At 45.9% G+C, this 23,511-nt stretch overlaps 1 protein-coding gene across 1 annotated transcript; it reads left to right on the top strand.

Annotated features, from left to right (window-relative positions):
* The first annotated feature begins 5,581 nt into the window (after nt 1-5,581).
* Tm4sf19 (transmembrane 4 L six family member 19) lies at nt 5,582-18,409 on the top strand. The gene is made up of 7 exons (XM_038346067.1): nt 5,582-5,831; nt 9,613-9,703; nt 12,524-12,725; nt 13,438-13,503; nt 16,509-16,678; nt 16,792-16,975; nt 18,105-18,409. The coding sequence occupies exons 3-6, from the start codon at nt 12,525-12,527 to the stop codon at nt 16,973-16,975; spliced, it is 621 nt and encodes a 206-aa protein (XP_038201995.1). The 5' UTR covers nt 5,582-5,831; nt 9,613-9,703; nt 12,524; the 3' UTR covers nt 18,105-18,409.
* The last annotated feature ends 5,102 nt before the right edge of the window (nt 18,410-23,511 follow it).

Genomic DNA, 23,511 nt, shown 5'->3' with positions numbered 1-23,511 from the left:
GAGAGAGGGACCAAACTCAAGGAAACCTCTTATCTATAAATTTAACTGCTGCATTTTTTTTATAAATACATGTAAATGTCCTGTTGTAATATTTGATCTTGGAAATAAAAACAAAAACTTTTCAGTATTAGTTTTTGGTGTCACTGTTTTTGTCAAGTAATGGACAGTTTCATTTATGTAATTCAGATTCCAAAGTTTGTCCCTAAATTCTCATGTGTTTTTAGAAACGTGGTTTCTCAGTACTTTGAGGCAGAAGGATCAGGTGTTCAAGGCCAGCCTGGGCTATATAACAAGTTCAGGGTTAGCCAGGGCTACCTGAAACACTCTCTCAAAAAACAGCCTGGCATGGTGGTGTACGCCTTTAGTTCTAATACTGGGGAGCGAGGGGCATAGAGAGATTGTGTCTTAAACAACCACACTAAACAAATCAACCAACAAATAAAAAACTAAGACGGTTGGTTTGTATTCGTCAGATGGTTTTGCTCTTGTTTTTCTCCATCCTTAATATAGTGAACATTTCAGTTAAAGTGTTCTGAAAGCAGTGGGTTAGCTATAAGTCTTGAAAGTGCATTTATATATTTAACCAATTTGGGCAATGAAGTGTTTACTTTTTCAGACCAATAATAATGATGAAAATCAGCTAAGATGGATATGGTGGGTGTTTCCTTGTGATCCTAGCACTTGGAGGCAGAGACATCAGTAGTCCTAGGTCATCTTTAGCTACATCACAAGTTGGAGGCCTGCCTGGGCTACGTGAGCTCTTACCTCAAAAACAACCAAACCAAAAACCTAAAAACTCCATTTAAACACATGGAGGAAAAATAATTGCTAAATGGGCAAAAAAAAAAAAAAAATCAGGAGATACGATTATGTTGTATAATAGACATTGTAGTTTTTGCCTTATCACCAAGGGTCAGTTTGTATTTCTCCTTTTGGGGGGGGGGTGGAGTCTTAGTGTCCAAAGTACTAAACTACCATATTCTAAAACATCTGTGATTCCTGCAAGTTTGAAGGCTGTAGCAGAAGGATTGCTGTAAGTTGAAGGCCATCCTGGGCTACAGAATGAAACTTTGTCTCAAAAAGTAAGCAATAGGGCACTGGAGAGATGGCTCAGTGATTAAAAACAGCCAGTGCTCTTAACCAGAGGGCCCAGGTTCAATTCCCAGCACCCACATCGCAGCTCACAACTGTAACAGCAGTCCCAGGAGATCTGGCATCCTCAGACATATATGCAGGCAAAACACCAATACACATAGAAATAAGTTTTAAGTGGACAGAAAAAACAAACGGTGTAAGAAGGCTGTAAAATGACATAGTCCCTGTCCTCAAGGAATGGGTGAAGTCATAGATTTTGCCAAGGTATGAAAAGGGACCTGGGTGGGGGGGGGGTGTCTTCACTAGAATATTGAGGGATAGGGATGATAAGCATTGGTAAGTGCCATCCCCCATTCAAGGTTTAGTACCTAAGATAGGAAGAGGGTAGCTAATCAAGAGCAGGAGAATAAATGCGAAGAATGTGGGAAGGGAAACAGAATTTGAGGTTCTGAGGGAGCCAGTTGGGCATATGGTGAGTTTGCAGTTTGATCTGAGATGAAAAAAAAAGAAATGAATTCTGACAGGAGGGCACCTTGCTGAATGCATCAGACATGATTGGCAGGAGCAAACTTTCCCTATGTGTTAGCCTCTCTTCACAGACAGTGTGGGAAACTGGACCCAAGAGTCAAGCTAGAGGGAGAGGTGAACTGGAGTTAGAGCCAAGAAACGCCAGTATAGGTGGAGCTCAGTGCTGAGAGTGAACGAGATTCCCTGGAGGGGAAGTGAAGGTCCAAAGCCTAAGGATCACCCTGCGAAGAGACTGCCCACGAGGCACAGCTAGAGAGATGCCAGGGAACCAAGGGAGGATGTCCATCTACATCTAGTGCGGCAAGGGTTGAGTAAAGCGGTCAGTGAGGTGTTCACTAGAGTGAAACCAAAAGCAGTTTCAGTGTGCTGAGAATGAAGCTGAGCTTGAGTGGGCTCAAGTTTTCAGTATTTTAAATCAAGGAAGGAAAACACCCAAGTGACCAGTGGCGTCTCTTTCAGCCTCTTGAAACTTCCTTTTTTCCTCCCTCCACTTAAAGGAATGTGCTCTATTCTGTCAGCTATCAGCCGAGGAGGATTAGTCACTCTGAAGAAGACTGGAAAACAGCTGGCCTGCTGGGCCTGTCTTTTCCTCTTTCCCTTCCTTCGAATCCTGTTGTCTTAACTTCCCCTTCTCCTGTCTCAGACCCCACCTCAGTACCCTGACAACGGAACATCTGTCTTGTTAATTCCCAGGCCTTCCAGCCTGACAAGCCTTCTATGGCATTAACCTTCCCACCCCAGCCCTATTCATAATCTGATGTGCAAATGCTCTGGCTAAGTGAGGTCTAGACCATGCCTCTAAGAGCCAAAGTCTGAGGCTCACACATCTGTGAAAGGATGGTGACCAGCGCTCTGTTGCTTCCCAAAGCTGAGCTGGATGAGGAAACTGACCTAATTCTGGCCTTTGTAAACCTGTTTGTTGCAAGTATTATGTAGTTTGTTTATAAACATTTGAAAGTTGCATTTATTTTGTGAGTGTGCAAGTGTCACAGCACTTGTTTGGGGGTCAGACGACAACTTGCAGGAATCAATTATCTTCCACCATGTGGGCCCCAGAGATCTTTGCCCATTGAGCCCTCTTGACAGCCTGCAGCATATAGTTTCTTTACTGTGTTGTTCGTAAGGTTAATCACTTAGTTGTCACAAATTGATCCCAAGGAGCAGTGACCCAGCTGCCATTACAAGCTCCCCACTGAACTCTGCTCTTCACATCTTAACACTAGTTATAGCCCTTTCCCTTAATCTACAGGTCATGCTTTGTTACTACTCACAAGCCAGGCAGTGGTGGCACACACCTTTAATCCCAAGCACTTGGGAGGTGAAAGCAGGTAGATCTTTGTGAGTTCGATGCCAGCTTGGTCTACACAGAGAAACACTGTCTTGGCGGGGGGGGGGGGGGTGTTCTCATTCTTGCCAGGATGGTTATACTCAGCCTGGTATCTCTTGAACTTCAAACTTCTGGGAAGATGGGGAATTAGCTTAAGCTCTAAATTATTGCCCCCTATAATGAAGTGGAGACTAAGCTGTACTTAGTTTTGGAGTGGTCGCTTCACTGTGTTGCCCAGGCTGATAGTCCTGCCGCCGCAGCCTCCTGTGTACCAGAGACTACAGGCACATACTATCATACCCAACTTAGGTTCTGTTTAATGGAAATGTCTACAGTCATGTACAAGTTTACATATATAAACATACCTACATAATGCATATGGAGACCACCTTAATCCCAATACAAAGGAAACCAAGGCAGGAAGTTGCCTGACTTCACAACCACCAGGAAAACATAGTACCAGGGCAACGAAGAGAAAAACCCAGCTGGTACACAGTTTCAAAGACTTAGTTGGAAGTTGATGGGAACATAAAGACCCTTGTGCTCATAGGTTGGAACTAGGGAACTCGGGAATGTTAGACACGCAAAATTGTCTCCTCAACAGGAAAGATAACCAAAACCCTGGGAATGGAGGTAGTTAATAGCCTGGTGATCTATGCTATCTGTACAACCAGACCATACCAAGCTCCCACAACCAGGACTGGAGGTGGCTAATAGATTAGGTGACCTTTGTTTATCTGTATGGCTAGGGGCACCCCCAAGCTCCCACAACCAGGACTGGAGGTGGCTAATAGCCCAGATGCTCTCTGCACTATCTGTATGATGGAGACCACACCAGATTCTCATGGATCATTACTCTGCTGACCCTGGTGTTTGTAGAGACCCCCACAGGGTGGTGGCGCACACCTTATATTCCAGCACTAAGGTAGCAGAAGCAGGCAGATCTATGTGAGTTTGAGGCCAGCCTAGTCTACAAGGTAAGCTCTAGGATAGCCAGAGCTATCCAATGAGACTCTGTCTCAAACAAAACTAATTAAATAAATAAATACAATAATAAACAACTTAAACTAGGGCTGGAGAGAAGACTCAACAGTCAAGAGCACTCCCTGTTCTTCTCCAGGGTTTGGTTCCCAACATCCATAACAGGCAGCTCACAACCACCTGTAACCCCAGTTCCAGAGGGATTTGACCCCCTTCTTCTGGCCTCCGCAGGTACTGCATTGCCTGTGATGCACAGTCTCAGATCCATACCCATAGGGGTTTTCTCAGTCATTTTGTTTCATCAACAGAAGTAAGGTCTGACCAGAGACCATGTGTTACTTTATTTGGCACATTCATTAGTAAAATGAATCTTGAACTTCTATCATGCTGGGTTCAGTGTATTCAGATCAAGTAAGATACAGCCTTCACCCTGTTGAACAGTGGTTCTGAACCTTCCTAATGCTGCAACAACCCTTTAATACCTCACGTTGTGGTGACCCCCGACCATAAAATTTTTTCTGTTGCTACCTCATAACTGTAACTTTGCTATTGTAAATATCTGCATTTTTTCATGCAATCTTTGTGAAAAGGTTGTGTGAGCCCAAAGGGGTCATGTGCGACCCCCCAATTGAGAACCACTGTTATAGGACCAGTTGCATGAACTAAAGTTCCCAGAAAACATTGCACAAGGCCATTGAGTGATTAAAATGTCTGTGGTTGGGCCTGGGGAGGTGGTTCAAACAGTTAAGAGCACTGGCCAATCTTCCAGAGGGCCTGGGTTTGATTCATGGTGCCTACATGGTAGCTCACGACCATCTATAACTCGGGTGTCAGGGGATCCCATGTCCTCTAGCTTCAACAGGTACCGGGCACACACAGATGTGCATGCAGACAAAACTCCCATACACATTACATAATAATAATTATAAAGGAGATTTCTATGTCCCTCCCCTTCCTGAATTTGTGAATTTATATCTATTTTCTAAAAATTCTTAAGCTGGTCACTATGACCAAGAGCCAAATACAATGCATTCTGCCTCCTGTAATTATCTCTGCTAAGTATGAGAAAGAAAATTAAGGGGAAATATTTTACTTGGATAGTTTCTAGAAAAAAATAAAAGACACAATAATTCTTGGATATTAGTTGTCATCTTTGCCGTTAATATGGCACGAAGTTATTTTAAACTCTTTGCTTTAGAGACAGGGCTCCTGTTTCCACTTCTCTCTTAGGATCACGGGGAGCGTCCACGTCTGGTGGGGGAGGGGGCTTGACTAGGACCTTATCTAGGACAGGTCTGCCGCTGCCCTAGCAGTACAGCAGACCACGTTTGTCGTGACTGTGATACTAAGGGTGGTGCTTGGTGCTTGAACAGGAAAGGAAGAACAGCCCTGTGAGGCCGAGTAAATGGGGTGAGAAGGGAAAAGGGTAGGTTGTGCTCATTGCTGCTCCCACGGAGTCCGGATTCTACAAGCAAGGATGATACAGCAGGATGGTGCAGCGGGCGTGGGGGAGGGGCACTGGTGGTGGTGGAAGCTGAGGTAGTTCTCCCTGGTTTGTCCAGTGACACTCTAAAACCATTGCGCTCATGAGGTCACGCCCCTCGTTTCCTTCCTTGGAATCACATGAAAATGAGCAGAGAGTGGGTCATGAGCATAGGGCTCGCCTACTATGTGACAAAATGATCCTTCAGCGGCTGCCTGTGGGCAGCTGTGGGCACACCCCCACTCACACACGAATGCCCAGGTGACCTCTCTCTATATATATATACAGACCCTTCCTGACCCTGCAAGCCTGGCCCTGTGGGAGTCCTGGCTGGGACTGCAGGCGCCAAGGCCCATTTTGAACAGAGCGCCCTCCACTTTCTTGTTCTCCCATTCTGACTTTTGTCTTCAGACACAGGTAAGTTGAGATGAAAGGGTCCGATGAAATGATGTCCAAGAACGGCAGGGCGGCAGGGCGGCAGGGCGTAGCAGCTAAGATCACCAGTCTTGCAATACAGACCACGCCCTTCTTGCTTTTTGCCTGTTCTGCCTAGCTTTATAGTCCTCGTGGAAAGGGACTGTGTTTTTCCACGTTTGTCTCCCTAAGCTCTAGCACAGTACCAGGCAAAGACTGGGCTTGGTTGATGGGAAGGGAAAGGTGGAGGAAACAGACACAGAATTTGTACTCTCGCTCTGAGACAATGGTCCCTGTGCCCAAACGGTGGCTGATGTTTGATTGGCTCACCCAGCCTTCACCTCAGGTTTGAACACGGGCCTCCTCTACAGCCTAATTTTGAGATTTGACCTATGGGGCATGAACGTGCATGCCTGATACCCCAGCGCTTGGGAGGTGGAGGCAGGAAGCCAATCTGGACTAAGCCAACCTGGGCTACAAGAGACCCTGTCAAAAGAAACAAACTCAAATTTGACCTGATCCTGCCTGTCTCTACTCACATGGAACCGAGCCCACTTCTTTGCTTATCTTCTGACTCAAGTATTTGGAAGGATTTCTCAGAATATCGAGATTTCTAAGGGAAAGGTCATGGAGAGGAAGTGAAAGTCAAACCACCGCTCAGCCCCCTTTCTCTTTAGATAGAGTAGGACCCCCCCTGCTTATGCTGCAGAATCCGAGGCCAGCCGAGGGTTATTAGTGACTAAGCAAGGCTGGCACCCTCAGGGGTAGACTCTTGGGTTAATTCCCCTTCAGGGACCCCATCCTCTGTTTCTGTTTTCACTTAAACCCTTACGTTGCAAGCTGAGCATGCCCAGAGACGTTTCTGTCCATTGCTCCTACATATGTGCACCCCCCAAAATATGTCTAGATTTCTATTTTAGGTTAGGACTTAAGCTTTCTCAGAACGATTTCACTGAGCGTTCATACGTACATAGCAAGCATGTGTGCTTCTGCATGCTATACAGAGGCCGCTTTTGCTCTCCTGGATTGTATGTGTGATAACACGTCTTCCTTCACTCTCTCACATCTTATGTGCTGAATTTGGCTTGGCACTCACTAAGATACTGGGAGCCCACTGTGTTCAGATAGAGGGGTTCTCTGAATTCCACTCACCCAAAAGACCACACTCAGGTTTGTAGTTTTTCCTCTAATTTGTCTAAATTTGTTTGCTTTTTTTTTTAAGTCTAGGCTAGCCTCCAATATACTATGTAGCCAAGGCTAGTCTTGAACTCCAGATCTCTTGCTCCCAACAACAAGGAGCTGGGTTAATGGGCACACACCATCATGCCTGACTTCAAGAATTATTCATTTGTTGGTTATCTGAAATTCAAGTTCAGTGTTAACTGAGAGTCTTTGTTTGTTTGTTGGGTTTGAGAGTTTTCGAGACATGGTCTCTTGTAGCCACAGCTGACCTCGAACTCACTTTGTGGAGGACAACCTTGACCCTCTATTTCCCAAGTCTGGGGTTATAGGTGTGTACCACCATGTCTGGCTCAGGCTCGATAATTTTCAACCCTTTCCTGAGAAGAAACAGGAAAATTTGGTTTTGGTCATTGGGGGTCTCAATACACTTCACTTACGGGTGATTATGAGCAGGTGCTAAAGGGCCAGGTTCAAAATGCATTCCTGAGTGCTCAGTAGCAGAGCAGTCCTTACAGGCCATGACAAAATCCGTCCTCTGAGGGACAGTGGGTGAATGTCGAAAGCAGAGCACTGCCCTTAAATAGCAAGATAATCTGAAGAGGGAAGACTGCCTACACATCACAAGATAATGTGGAACTGAGTACAAGGGAAGAACAAAAACAAAGCAAACCCCAGCATGGTGGGAAGGAGTGTTTTCTTTCTCTTTCTTTCTTTTTCTTTTTGTTTGTTGTTGTTGTTGTTGTTGTTGTTGTTTTTTCCAAGACAGGGTTTCTCTGTAGCTTTGGAGCCTGCCCTGGAAGTAGGCTCTTATAGACCAGGTTGGTCTCAAACTCAGAGAGATCCTCCTGCCTCTGGCTCCCCTCCCCCAGTGCTGGGATTAAAGGTGTGCGCTACCATGGCAGGAAGGAGTGTTTTCTAGAGGACCTTGCCTCTGGACACCGGTCACATCCTGACAGGAACTAGGAGGCCGATCTGGTGCAAGGAGGTAGGCTTCAAAAGGAGGCCCCCATTATCTTTCCTAGCTCCTCACCACTTCCTTCCCTTCAGGTCCCTGGTATCCTGCTGTGAGCCACAACCATTATACAGTAAAAGTACAGCTGACAGATCACTAGATGCACTTAGGGGGGTAGTAAGGAACCCGATTTTCAGCGCTTTGGGAACATCTGTCTTTTGAATAGTCATTGTCAATTCTGTAGAAATCTTGTGAAGCCATGGCTCTTCTCCCTTCTGTAATGGGATTCATCCCGAAATATCCCAGCAGTGTATAAATCGATGAGACAATTGCCTGCTGCATGGGCAACTGGATGACCTCACCATGGGGCCTGGTGTGTAGCATGAAGGCCGGCTTGTTGGGGTTTCTTGTTGGGGCAGGCCCAGTTCCCACAGCTGTTTAGCCCCAAAGAATCACACAGAAGTCTACATTAGATATAAACTGATTGGCCCATTAGCTCAGGCTTCTTATTAGCTCTTGTAGTTTATATTAATCCATTATTCTTATCTTTGTTAGCCAAATGGCTTGGTACCTTTCTCGGGGGGGGGGGCAGGTCATGTCTTCCCTCTTCTGTGGTCTGGGCAGGACCGGGATAAGAGCTTCCTTCTTCCCAGAATACTCCTGTTCTCATTGCCTCACCTCTACTTCCTGTCTGGCTACCAGCCAATCAGCTTTTATTTAAAATATAATTGACAGAATATACAACTGTTCCACACCACTGGTGTGAAAGCATTCACTCAGTCAAATCTTTGTTCTCATAGTCAACTCTACATAAAGCTAGACCCCCACAATTATCCTTATTGACAGGACTCATTGACAAGAAAGGAGCCCTGAGCAGGAGAGACAGTATGTCTGCTCTTACTGATAAACAGGTCTGGGTGGCCCTGAATTCTCTCGCAGCAGACTCAGGAAGGTGTAACCTACTGGCCTTTGCTCTATCCTAAGCTATTAATATTCTGCACTTACCTTCACCTTTTATTTGACACAAGGTCTTAGTCCAGGAAATTTAACTGTTTGTACCTTTACCCTAAAATACGCAGGAAAAAAGCTTGGGTTGCTAAACCAGCCCCAGAGAAAGAAATTCCTTCTCACCTAGGTACCAGTGGATATAGCATCCTGATGCTTAGTCGGGGGTTGGGGGGGGGGGGGGAAACTCCATCCTAATCCTCCCGGAATCTGAAGGGGAGCTTCACAGCCAGCCAGTCTCTTATCCATCCTGTTAGCCATAAGAAATGGTGCATGCATAGTATCATTGATATTTACCAAAAAGTTGTTAACTCTGTCTGTGTGGGTATATAAACTGGAAACCTTATGGGATGGGAGGAACATTGGAAGAGAAACTCTGAGGAGGAACATCGAAAGGGGAACATCAAAAGAACATTAGAGAGAACAGAGAAAGAATAAATGGGATGTGATAAAAAAGACTTAGGTGAGCTAATTTATTTTGTTTAATCAGACCTTATTAGTTAGGTTTTCACCTGCTATAGTGATCCTTCTGAATCCTGAGAGGTTTAGTGGGGCTTAACCCTAACATAAATCTCACTAGTATCCCTGGATAACAGCTGCTCTTCACAGCCACCACAGCTCCCCTAACACGCCCCTCTTTTCCAGACAGCCTTTCCCTTGGAACAAGCCATTCCCTTCAGTGTGAAAGGGTTTGGTAAAGACCGCTCACCACACAGAACAGAACTGCAGCAGGGAGGTAGGTGCGTGGGGGAAAAGGGAGATCACAGCCACCAAGGGTTGTGGGGCCCCGCTGAGGAGAGAGCCTGCCTCTTCGGTGCGTCCCTGGAAACCATCTCCTACCTTAAGCTGTAGTTTACACTAGTAGAAATCAGGCTCACTCACAGTCTTTGGTTTAAGGTTCTTTTTTTTCCTCTTTGTTTAGTTGCTGCTGCTGAGACAGGGTCTCCCTTTGTAGTTCTGACTGTCCTGAAACTCTCTATGTAGCCTAGGCAGCCCTCACTCTTACATTCTTTTTGGTTCAGTCTCCTAAATTACTGTGATTACAGGTGTGAGCCACCTGTAGCATGGATCAGGACTTTCTCTTTATTGCTGAATATTTCCCTATATGCATATAACCAAGTATTTGGCTGACAGACATTTGGGTTCTTGACCCCTGTCTAATTTTAGCTGTTATGAGTAAATCTGCTGTGGACATTCAGACATCAGGGTTTGTGTGGGAAGCATTTTCACTGCCATTTCAGCAGAGGAATTGCTGGTTGATTCGATAAGAGAATGTTTAAGGGCCGGGCGGTGGTGGCGCACACCTTTAATCCCAGCACTCGGGAGGCAGAGGCAGGCAGATCTCTGTGAGTTCGAGACCAGCCTGGTCTACAAGAGCTAGTTCCAGGACAGGCTCCAAAGCCACAGAGAAACCCTGTCTCGAAAAACCAAAAAAGAAAAAAAAAAAAAAAAGAGAGAGAATGTTTAGGCACACGAGGGTTGTTTCCCAGAATGGTTCAGTGGTTACGTTCTTACCTGCAATGTGGGACCATTCCAGTTGCTCCTCATCCTCACACACACTTAGATACATTTGTAAATGCTAACAGGCTGGGGCGTCATTGGTGGTGCATTCCCAAGGGCAGAGGCAGACTGATCTCTGTGAGTTTGAAGCTAGCTTGGTCTACACAGTAAGGTCCAGGTCAGCCAGGGCCACCTCATGAGACCCTGTCTCAAATAAAATGAAGCAAACCTCTAACAACGACGGGTTGTATAATCAGTGAGTCAGTCAGTCAGTGAGTCAGTCAGTCTCTCCCTGTGTCTCCCCCACGCTAGCATTAAACTCCTGGGCTCCTGTGGCCTTCCTCCTCCTGCCTGACCTTCCCACAGAGCTGAACTACAGGGATGCAGAGTCACACTGACTTGGGTCATTGAGGTCCTCCTTTTCTTCACAATACTCTATAATTGTCATCAAACACATTCTGCACACACTACTAAACACAACCATAGGTGTTTCTGCTTTGTGCTATTACAAATACTTTTTAAATTAAAATTTTCAACTTGTCATTGCCTCTGTAAAGGGATGGAATACAGTATAAATATTTTATTCTATGTCCTTGCTAAACTCACCTATTATTAACCTAAAATTAGTTCAAGTAATTCTCAATAGATTGCTTAGGATTCTTTACATATATAGCCAGATTATCTTTGAATAATGTTACTTCCTGTTTATGGCTTTTTTTCCTTATTACACTGGACAAGCAAGCGGTAAGAACACCACTGACTCAGGTGTGGGGACACATGCCTTTCACTTGGGAAGTAGAGGCAGATATATCTCTCAGAGTTTGAGAATTTGGTCTATATACTGAGTTCCAGAACAGCCAAGGGTACACAGTGAGACCCCCCAACTCAAAAAAAAATTATCAAAAGAATACCACTGACTTTAAGCACGGAGAATGGGCATCTTGATGGTCCCTTTAAAAGCTTTATTGAATAGAAATGGTCTATTGAGATAACCCTGTAAGTAGGTAAAGGTGCTTGCCAACAAGCCTTACAAGTTGAGTTCAATCCCTGGGACCCACATGATGGAAGGAGAGAACAGACTCTTGAAAGTTGTCCTCTGGGCTGGGCGGTAGTGGCACAAACCTTTAATCCCAGCACTAGGGAGGCAGAGGCAAGTGGATCTCTGTGATTATGCAGTTAGTCTGGTCTACAGGGTGTTCCAGGATAGTCAGAGCTACACAGAGAAATCTTGTCTTGAAAAACAAAAAACAAAAAACAAAAAGCTATCCTTTGGGCTAGAAGGATGGCTCAGTGGTTAAGAGCATTGGCTATTCTTTCAGAGGTTCAAGTCCCAGCACCCCACATAGTTGCTCCAAACCATCTATAACTGTAGTCTTAGAGGATCGGACGGCCTCTTCTGGTGTGCAGACAGATGTACATACAGACAAAACATCCAAATACATAAAATATGTAAATCATAAAAGAAAGAAAATTGTTATATTTTTCTCCAACTTACACATATGTGATGTGTCACACAAATGCCCTACACACACACACATACATATGCACACGCATGTGCGAGCACACACACACACTGAAGAAAATGTAAAAATTTTAAAAGAAAAATGAGAAATAATCTCTGGCAATAATAGGGCACAGACAAGGGCTGGAGAGATGGCTCAGTGGTTAAGAGCATTGCCTGCTCTTCCAAAGGTCATGAGTTCAATTCCCAGCAACCACATGATGGCTCACAACCATCTGTAATGATACCTGGTGCCCCCTTCTGGCATGCAGACATACAGAGAGAATATTGTATACATAATAAATAAATAAATAAAATAAATAAATATTTAAAAAATAGGGCACAGACAAAATGGACTGTGGAAATATGTGTGGTTGAAGCTTGGCAGAAAATGGAGGCTGCAGCTCCAATTATTATGGAAGACTTAGCAAGGCAGTGTGTTTGAAAAGTGCCTCAGCTGTCCTTAACATGACCTGTTCTCAGAAGCTGTCTCCATCCGTCTCCTGTTGGGTACTCCCACCTTGGCTCTGTTGTGACCCTCTCCCATCGTTCTAGGATGTTGTCCTTTCCCCGTGTGGTGGCCTGCTCACGGACCTGCTCCCGCTTCCTTGGGCTGAGCCTCGGAACTGCATCTCTGTTTGCCGCTGGGGCCAACATCGCACTCCTCTTTCCTAACTGGGATACCACCTACCTGACGAGGGGCCTCATTGGCAAGCATGCCATGCTGGGCGCTGGGCTCTGGGGAGGAGGTTTCATGGTACGTGTCCAGGGTTTCATGAGTGGGAATTCTTTGGGAATTCCCATCTCTTTCAGGGATGGAACTGGGAGGTGGTGGTGGTCAGGGTGTTCCAACAAATTGGTATTGGGTTCATCAACAGTCCAAGGAATAGAGGGACTTATCATGGGTTGCTGGATTTTAGCCCGGAACCAGGAAGGAAGGCTAGATGGATGTTAGTACCAACAGGGTCAAAACAGGCTAAGTTCAACCTGGGCCCTAAGTTCATTTCAACAGCTGTGTGCAGCAGCTAGAAACGCAAATCCCCTGGTCTCTTCTTTCAGATTCTTTTTTTTTTCTTTTTTTTTTTTTTTTTTTTTGGTTTTTCGAGACAGGGTTTCTCTGCAGCTTTAGAGCCTGTCCTGGAGCTAGCTCTTGTAGACCAGGCTGGTCTCAAACTCACAGAGATCCGCCTGCCTCAGCCTCCCGAGTGCTGGGATTAAAGGCGTGCGCCACCACCACCAGATTCATTTATTTTTATGTGTATGGGTGTTTTGAACCCTGTGGGTGCCGGAACCGTCAGAGGCCAGAAGGGGCTGTTCCATTCCCTAGAACTGGAGTAACAGGTTGTGAGCTTCCGTGTGCGTTGGGAATCAAACCTGAGCTGTCCGACAGAGCAGCCAGTGCTCTTCACCACTGAGCCATCTCCCCAGGCCCACGTCGTCTCCTCCTAACACACTCCTCTGCGTTCCAGGTACTCGTGGCAGCAACTCTCATCTCCCTGCCGGGCTACTTCGGCGATAGTGCGCCCTGTCGGCATGTAAGCACCAAGCCCCACCCTTTAACCCCGCTCTCTCCTTCTCTGCTCTGGAGGAAGAGGGCTCAGTTTTAGTTTTCAGGCTTGAAGTCAGCGCCTAGCTATGTCCTTTAACAACTCCAACCACTTGGCAAGTGGCTTATTTTTTCCAGACTCATCTGTAAGAAAGGGAGGTGGTCACTACGAGGTGGGGGCACACACCTTTAATCCCAGCACTCAAGCAGAAGATCTCTGAGTTTGAGGCCAGCCTGGTCTACAGAGCGAGTTCCAGGACAGGCTCCAAATCTACACAGAGAAACCTTCTCTTGAAAAACCAAAAAAAAAAAAAGAGGTGGTCAAGGTAAAGAAGGAAGTGGCTAATGAACCACAGATATCTACACAAATGTGATAAGCTGTTTATTCTCTCATACTAAAATAATATGAATAGAATTTAAGTATACTATAAACATATCATTGATAGAAACTTTCCTAGCTATTTTTTATGTATTTATTTAGTTATTTGGGTTTTCTTTTATTTTTATTTGTATTATTTGACTGCTTGTATGTTTGTGTGCCACATGTGTGCCTGGTGTCTGTGGAGGCCAGAAGAGGGTGTCAGACCCCCTGGAACGGGAGTTACACTGGGTCGTGAGCAGTCAGGCGGGTGTTGTGAACAAAACCCAGGCCCTCTGAAGAACAGGCAGTGCTCTCCGCCACGAGACATCTTTCTCTAACCCCTGTCTGGGCTTTCTTGAGACAGGTTTTCGCTGTGTAACTTGGAGCTGTCTTTGAACTTGTCATCCTCCCGCCTAATCTCCCCAGTTCTGGCAATCTAGGTGTGAAGTGCTCTGCTGGTGCTCGGCTGGTTGAACATTTTCTTAGAGGCCTGGGATGTAGCTCAGGGATGGAGCATTTGCCTGGTATGCATGAGGTACTGGAGTGAATTCTCAGCACTAAAACAACCAGCCGAGGAACCCAAACAAACCACATACATGTACCCCTCCACACCCCTCCACATACACTCAGACACCTGTTCACACGTGTGCCCGCACACACAGAGACTTTTTTCTTACCATTAGAAATAATCCAGGGCTGGAGAGATGGCTCAGCGGTTAAGAGCATTGCCTGCTCTTCCAAAGGTCCTGAGTTCAATTCCCAGCAACCGCATGGTGGCTCACAGCCATCTGTAATGAGACCTGGTGCCCTCTTCTGGCCTGCAGGCATACATGTAGACAGGATACTGAGAATACTGTATACCTAATAAATAAATAAATCTTTTTTAAAAAGTTTTTTTAAAAAAATAAAAATTAAAAAAAGAAATAATCCACCCACCAATTTATAATCTAATTCTTCTACTCTACAGATAATGACAAGCCCAGGATAAGTTTGCACGTTATTAATTACCGCTACCTTGGTGTAGACTTTCAAATACCCCAAGCTGGCTATGGTGGTTCACTCCTTTTAACACCAACTTTTGGAAGATGGAGACAGGAGGATCACGAGTTCAAGGTCATCCTGGACCACATAGTTGTGATCAGCCTGGATTCCATGTATGTGTGTATACACATTTATGCATGTCATACAGACATATGCATATATATTGTTGTAGTTTGCTTTCTGGTTCTGTGGTAAACACCATGAACAAAACAACTTAGGAGGGAAAGGTTTATTTCCTCTCACACCTTCCAGGTCACAATCCACCACTGGGGGAGATCAGGGCAGAAACTCAAAGCAGGCACCTGGACGCAGGACCTAAAGGAGAGGCTGTAGAGGGTGCTGCTTATTGGCTTGTTTCCAGGCTAATGGTCAGCTACCTTTCTAATACCTCTCGGGACCACCTGCCCAGGGTGGCGCCACCCACAGTGGGCTGGGCCCCACGGCCTCGGTCATCAATCAGGAAAATTCCATACAGACATGCCTAAAGGCCAAACTGATGGAGGCAAACCCTCAGTTGGCGGTCCCTCCCCCCGGGTTGTTGTAGTTTGTGTCCAGCTGACAGAAGTACCCAGCACGTATGTATTTAGTGCTTACTCCATCTCAGACATGAATGGGTGCCCGTTACTGTCACTCCACGCGAGACCCGCTCTGGTTCCCACAGCCACTCGCGAGTGGGAAGCCCTCCAACTGCGTTCCACGCTAAAACATTAACTACAAACACACAGGCGTTTCGTTTACTATTCTCCTTTCTCTTTGGCCTGAGCGAGTGGCTCCCCCCCCCCCCACAGGGTTTCTCTATACAGCTCTGGCTGTCCTTGAACTCACCCGGCAGACCAGACTGACCTTGAACTCAAAGGTCTGCCTGCCTCTGCTTTCCAAGTGCTGGGATTAAAGGCATGTGCCACCACTGCCTGGCTAAGCGAGTGACTCTTGGGTGAGCATCAGATTTTCTAAAGCATTTGTTAAAACACAAATTGCTCTGTCTCACCTGGGGTTTCTGACCCAGGATGTCTGGGTTGGGTGGGAGAGAGTCCACATTCAACTGTGCATTCTCAGGTGGTTGTGTTAGGAGAACCATAGCCTTGGGCTTTGGATAAACTAACGGGATTTGCAAATTCTAACAACTGAGCCAACTCCTCCTCTGCTTTCTTTTTGCCTTTTTTTTTTTTTTTTTTTTTTTTGCTTGATTTGAAAAAGAGAGATCAAGAGTGGGACTTTGGTGGCTTTAAAACCGATAGTTTGTCAGTAGAGGAGAAAAGTGGGCATGCGAAAACCACTTTGCTAGTCCAGAGACTGCAGTAGACTAGCAAGGGGGTCTCAACCTACTGGAGGGGCCAAAGACCCTGTGTAGGGAGGAGATGGAGATCCATGTGTCCGTCTGTCAGTTTCTTCTGGGCTTTTCCCAGGGACAGACACCTTGGACACGTTCTAAATGAATCTGTCACACACACACACACACACACACACACACACACACCGCCTTGATAGGGTGGGAGAATGCCTGCCACCAGAGAAGCTAGACTTGGCCGTATCACCTCACCAGTCCCATGACCACAGTTCCATGTAAGCCTTGTCTCCTGCCTCCTCTACAGATGCTCATCGCTCTGTTGTCAAGCAGCCTGGCTCTGCTGGGGGCCTTGGTTTGCTTCGTCACTTCCGGAGTAGCCTTGAAAGACGGTCCCTTTTGTATGTTTGACACCTCGTCCTTCAATCAGACACAAGCTTGGAAATTTGGCTATCCCTTCAAAGATCTTCCCAACAGGTAATGGGCGCCCTCACAAGGGCAGTCCTGCGACCTGGACTGGGGGACCCCCAACCCTGTGCTTTTCTATTGGAGTTCCTTGATTGGCTGTTTTTGTTTATTCTCGGGGCTAGGAATTATTTGTATGACCACTCACTCTGGACCTCCGTCTGCCTGGAGCCCTCTAGGGCTGTGGTTTGGCACGTGGCCTTCTTCTCCACCCTCGTGTGTATCAGCCTCTTCCAGCTTCTCCTGGTGGCCATCCATCTCGTCAATAGCATCCTCGGCCTGTTCTGCAGCTTCTGTGAGAAGAGATAGGTAAGAGATGTCCTCTCCTGAACTGGTGTTCTCACTGCAAGCTTCCTCCAACCCTTTCTGCAAGAACAGGGTGGGAATCCCCGTTAGGCCCTCCTGCAAGCTGCCAGCACTTTCTTGCGCATAGGGGGAATGGTAGGATAAAATGGAAGTCACGCTGCATACTTTGAAGATGACACTGTAATAGAAAGAGCAATGAAGTCATTGCTGGTGTATAGGGAGGGATTTTTAACCCGTAAGATAATTTCATTTCAGCCTCTTGACAACCCCATGAAAGTTGGCCACATGTTAGGACAGAGAAGCCGAGACTCCCAAAGGGGGCTCTCCAATCTCAGACACACAGCTAGCTGACCCCCCCCATATTCTAAAATCAGGTTTACTATTGTAATAGATGTAACTGCATTTCTCCAAAGAATAGACAGGAACCCTTAGCACCAATGTGACTGTGTTAGAGACAGGGCCTTCCTTACATGTAATCAAGGACACATGTGGTCATAAACGTGAGGTCCTGATCCAGTAGGATTGACATCCTTAGAAGACGAGCAAGAGATGAGCAAGAGGCTGGGCATGGTGGTGCACACCTGTGGTCTCCAAGCTGGAGTCAGGAGGATCATCACTTCTAGACCAGCCTGGGCTACATATTGAGATCCTGTCTCAAACAAAAAAGACTCAGGAAGATGAGGCAGGAGGATGGGCAGTTCTGGGCAAATTAGAGAGACCCTGTCTCAAAATAATAGGGCCAAGGATGTAGCTTACTGTTACAACATAAGCAGAATTCTGGGATCAGTCTCCAGTACCAGAAAAGGACAGAAGGAGTGGAGGGAGGGGAAGGGAGAAAGGGAAATAAATATTCCGTGAGAGAAAGTTGCAGATCACCATGCTAATTAAGCCAGTGAAGAGTACTGAGAGTATACTGGGCATTTTCTTAGCAGGCAGTGCCTCTTGGGAGAGAAGGGAGGATAAGGTCCTTAAGATCTAAAGGCTGCAGTCACATCCCACCAGGTTCAGGCTGAGGGCTGGTTTTTAAATAATAATGGACCCTTTTCCAGAAGGGAGAGAGGAGACCTTGGATCTGACAAACATCATCCAGGTGTCAATTCTCAGAGAAACTATTCCATTGCCCCTCTTGCAGCAGGGAAGAAGGAACCTTTGACCTATAAAACACCTCAAGAGCATCCTTTATCAGAAGGAAGGAGAACCCTTTGTTTAAGGCAAGATGAGGCTCCAGAGAGGAGGTGTGGGCCTAGGGTAAGCTGGCCTTTCCTAAACCTTTCAAAGGAGGGACCCATGAAGTGGCTCATGGGTAAAGATGCTTGCTGTTAAGCCTGAAGACCTGAGGCTTAATCTCCAGAACCCACATGGTGGAAAGAAAGAACAGACTCTTGTAAATTGTCCTACCTCTACACAAACACGCACAGACACACACACAAACACACACAAACACATAAACGCATGTGCACACACCATGGCACATGCACAACTCCTATTCCTATATACAAATAAATAAATGTAATTTTTAATTTAAAATTTGTCTTATTTTATTTTATTTGGATGTTTTGTTTTTTTGTTTTTTGTTTTTTTGTTTTTGTTTTTGTTTTTCGAGACAGGGTTTCCCTGTAGTTTCTAGAGCCTGTCCTGGAGCTAGCTCTTGTAGACCAGTCTGGCCTCGAACTCAGAGATCCGCCTGCCTCTGCCTCCCAAGTGCTGGGATTAAAGGTGTGCGCCACCACCACCCGGCTAGCTCTAGCTTCTTATTGGCTAACTCTTACATATTAATTTAACCCATCTCCATTAATCTGTGTATTGCCATGTGGCAGTGGCTTACCGGCAAAGTTTTGGCATGTCTGTCTCTGGCAGCAGCTCCATGGCTTCTCCCTGACTGCACCCTTCTTTCTCCCAGCATTCAGTTTAGTCTTCCCTGCCTCGCTCTGTTCTATACTATCAGGCCAAGCCAGTTTATTAACCAATGGTATTCACAGCATACAGAGGGGAATCCCACATCACCCATATATCAGCCACCATCTGAGAAGTTTCTTCTTGTAGTCGATGGGGACTAACACAGAGACCCACAGTTGGACAGTGTGCAGAGTGAGACTTTTAAAGACTCAGTCCTAAATGGGATGACTTCATCAAACTCCTCCCCTCAGGGCTGGGGGTCTATTCAGAAGAGGAGGTGGAAAGACTCTCGGGCCAGAGGTGATGGATGACTCCAAGGAAACAGTGTCTTCCAGACACAACAGGACCGAGATACATATAAACTCATAGAGATTGTGGCAGCATGCCCCAAACCTGCAGAGGTTCAAGCCAGACAAGGGCCAGCACTGAAAGGTAAAAGTGAAAAAGGCTCCTACCCCTAACCAAGAAGCTATCTGCAACTGATACCCTCTGGCAAAGGAAAATTACTTTCCTCTAGTGAGACTCGCTGGGAATAGTAAACACACTTCAGGGTAGACTTCCTGCCCAGGAATAGTTGATCAACACAAAATGAACGTGTCCAAAGGAAACTTCAGTTCTCCAAACTCCAAAAGTCAGTCCAAATATCCAGAAATGACCTTAACTGGGACTATAGGAAAATTTCTGAAAGTTAGGTAAAAGCCAGCATTCCTCAGGAGCTCGTGAAACTGGTTCCCATCAGGTTGAAGAAGTCATTCCCTTTATCTCTACCAGAAGGGGCAGAGATAGCACTGCTTCAAGCCCAGTGCATGGCTGTTTGCTCCCCTCCCCCAACAGCCTCCACAGTTTAAGCTCCAGTCAGCTGTTTGGGGATGTGGCTCTGGCTCTTGCAGCCTACAGACCCAGATGGACACCTCCCTCATCTTCTGCTCCTCCTGGTTGTCTCTCACCTTGTAGTCAGAATGCTGACCCACTATGCTCTCTCCTTGCAGTCAGACTGTAGACCCACTGTGCTATCTCTCCTTGCAGTCATACTGTAGACTACTGGGCTATCTCTCCTTGCAGTCAGACTGTAGACCCACTGTGCTATCTCTCCTTGCAGTCAGACTGTAGACCCACTGTGCTATCTCTCACCTTGCAGTCAAACTGTGGACCCACTGTGCTATCTCTCACCTTGCAGTCAGACTGTGGACCCACTATGCTATCTTGCCTTGCAGTCAGACTGTAGACCCACTATGCTATCTTGCTTTGCAGTCAGACTGTGGACCCACTATGCTATCTTGCCTTGCAGTCAGACTGTGGACCCACTATGCTATCTCTCAGTCTCCACCTATAGCCCTGCAGCTCGTTTTCACTCACAACTTCCTCAACCCTAAAAAAATCTTTTATTTCTATGGTTTCTTATACTGTAAACTTTTATTCCAGGATTTTTAAGTTAGTTATCTAACATGGTTTCTTGCAAAAAGTTGTTTGTCTTTCTGTTAAAAAGTCCCATCTAGGGGCTGGAGAGATGGCTCAGTGTTTAAGAGCATTGCCTGCTCTTCCAAAGGTCCTGAGTTCAATTCCCAGCAACCACATGGTGGCTCACAACCATCTGTAATGGGGTCTGGTGCCCTCTTCTGGCCTGCAGGCATACACACAGACAGAATATTGCATACATAATAAATAAATAAATATTTTTTTAAAAAAGAGTCCCATCTATTTTGTTTGTATGGGTGGAAATGTGTAAAGGTTTGTGGCCACGTGCTTGTTTCTGACTGGTCTCATGTACCGGCGGTCGGAGGAGTTTGGAAATAACCAAAATAGTCCTTTTATAACAAATCAGTTTTAATAAAAGGGGAAATAAGGGAACTTACAGAACCAAGGGTCCAGCAAAGCAGAAGGTAACGTGGGGGATAGAAAAACAGGGCTCCTTCCGGCGCCCCGATCCTTTTTAAGGGTATCCTACTCCCCTGGGGCAGCCACTCCCCTGAACGCAGGGATTGGGCCAGCTGCCCCAACAGTCTCAGATATCTGAGTTTACATGTTCTGTATGTCTTGGAAACAGCTAGCTGCCTGGACTCAGAATTTGCTTCTGGGATTTTTCTAGCCCTGAATCTAATGTAATGACAGAGAAAGTTATTTATGCTGCTCTACCTTATTAAAGAAAAAAAAAAGTTAAGGAATTGGGTATGGTTAAAATCTGTAACAAAAGTTAATACTGGTAACTCCAAATTATAACGCTCTGAAAATCAGCACCTGGGCAGCTACCATGCTGACTAAGTTTAAAAGAGTGAAGTCATGTGACTTCACCGCTATGTAACAACAAGTCTCCAAGATGCTTTAGATTAGGATGGCTGTTTGTATAATTCCTGCCCCGTCCTAAGAACAACGTTTATGCAAGATAAGGTTTAAAACAATGCTGGTTTACAGAAATATCAAAGCTGCACCTCCATTGCTGGCAACCAGATTTTGTAATGTCAGAGTAATTTTAAAAAATGCTAAATGGTTTACACTGTGAAAACTGGGATTTGCCTTCTAGATACACTAAACTGCTTATGCCCAACAGATAACGACCCAGATCCTCAAACGCTTCAGAGGTCTGAGAATATGGCATTCTAATAAAAAAAGAAGCTTCTCATGGTAGACACATGCCAGCTCCTGGCAGCATCCTGTATGGATGGCCACAGAAGAACTTCCATCTGGAGCTTGCTTTAAAGGTAGCAAAGCCAGTCACAGGAAAAAATGCCTTGCATCTTAACTGCTGCTAAGACCTTGTCCAGATTGTGGACAAGCAAGACACTGGGGAATAGATTGTCTTGCTTTGTCAAGAAAAGCAAGGTAGGCTGGTCTCCCCCAAATTCCTACTCCACAGGAAAGTCTGTCAGATCTTCTTGACTTGGCAGTTGAAAACTGATACTACCTTGGAACCTTGGAAAAACTTGGGGTAGCTGTCTAGGTAAATGAAAGGCTGTCTCACTTCTGCTTACTTGGGTAAAATTTATCCTTCTCAGATTTGATGGTGTTTGGTGACTAGGGTACTGATAGATTTACCAGTTTAACAGCTCTTCCCTGACCCCCAAGGTTACAACCACCTCGGTAGCTCATTAGTTCATTAGTTAAGTTGCCTGTTAAAATTACAGACAGGCGCTGGGTAGTGGTGGTGCACGCCTTTAATCCCAGCCTGATCTACAAAGTGAGTTCCAGGACAGCCAGGACTGTTATAAAGAGAAACCCTGTTTCATAAAAGCAAAAAACAAACAAACAAAACAACAGCAACAACAAAGCATCCTTCTCACCTGTACCTAGGCGTGCAGTCCTGTCCTCATTGTCATTTAAGTTCCAGGACAGTCAGGGCTACACAGAGAAACCCTGTCTCAAACCCAAGAGAAGGTCTTTATTGTACATGAGGGAGAAACCAGCCAGTGGCATCTGGAAAAGTCCAGACTGACCATGGTCAGCAGAATAGACTGGGCTGTGGGGTGGCGGGAGGAAGAGGAAGAAGAGAGGAGAGGGGATCAAGAGGACCAAGAAGACCAAGAAAATGCATGGGAACCAAGAGGCTGTGTAGCCAAAATGGCTGTTACACAGGAATCAGAATCTGGGGGAAGGCAAATGAGGCCCAGACCCTAAATTGGAGAGGTTTAGGCTGTGGGTTGGGTGAGAAGTGCTGGGAGGAGCTACAAGTATTGAGTGAAACTTGTCCCATGTTTCTTTGGGAGCTAACAGAACTCCCTGTAAGTATTGCAGTTTGGATGGAAAGGAATTCTGACCACTGGGAGCCAAAGAATGTCACAGTCACTCTAAGAGTGGCAGCTTACAGCGCTGCTCTAGGGAAAGGTTTCCCAATACAAGTGGACCAACTCTGTTCTGACAGGGGAGGGTTTCCCCAGTGAAGTTGTTATAGCTCTGCTCTGGCTCCGGCAAAAAAAAAAAAAAAAAAAAAAATCGTTAAATCTGGGCTCCACTCCAAGGAAAATGTCACACACTGCACAACAAACCTCACTCAGGAGATTTATTGGGAAGGAAAAATCCAGGAGGGTAGCTGCCTCTAGGGTGAGAAGCAGGAGCCAACTGAATAGGGCATAGAGCTTACATAGGGTTTCTTGGGGAGTGGGACTTCCCTGGGTGGCTTGCGATTGGTGGGTTTTTGTGGTCCCATTCTAGGGAAAGATCAGGGATTGGTGGGATTTATGCTCAGGGATCTCAGGGATTGGTGGGATTCTGTGTTCAGGGATTGGTAAAATTCTGTGTTCAGGGGATTCTGTGTTCAGGGATTGGTGGGATTCTGTGTTCAGGGATTGGTGGGATTCTGTAGCCTGACTCTGGGGCAAGCTCAGGGATTGGTGCAATTTCAAGCTCTGGTTCTGGGGTCAAGTCAGGGACAGATTGTTTTCATTAACCCTTTCACCCTATATTCCCTCTGTAAAACAGGCTGGCCACAAACTCCTAGATCTGTTGCCTATGCCTCCAGACTGCTGAAATTAAAGCCACCAGACCTGGCTTTTTTGTTTTTTCAAAGAGAGAGAGAGAGAGAGAGAGAGAGAGAGAGAGAGATAGAGAGAGAGAGAGAGAGAGAGTCTTGAGTTGGGGTTGGGGTTGGGGTTGGGGTAGGAAGTGTTCAAGGGGACACAGTAAAGAAATTGCCAACATGACATGGTTAAGGT

This window comes from Arvicola amphibius, chromosome 10, assembly GCF_903992535.2.
Source record: "Arvicola amphibius chromosome 10, mArvAmp1.2, whole genome shotgun sequence".
NCBI lineage: Eukaryota > Metazoa > Chordata > Mammalia > Rodentia > Cricetidae > Arvicola > Arvicola amphibius.
This window is presented reverse-complemented; position numbering and strand designations above follow the sequence as displayed.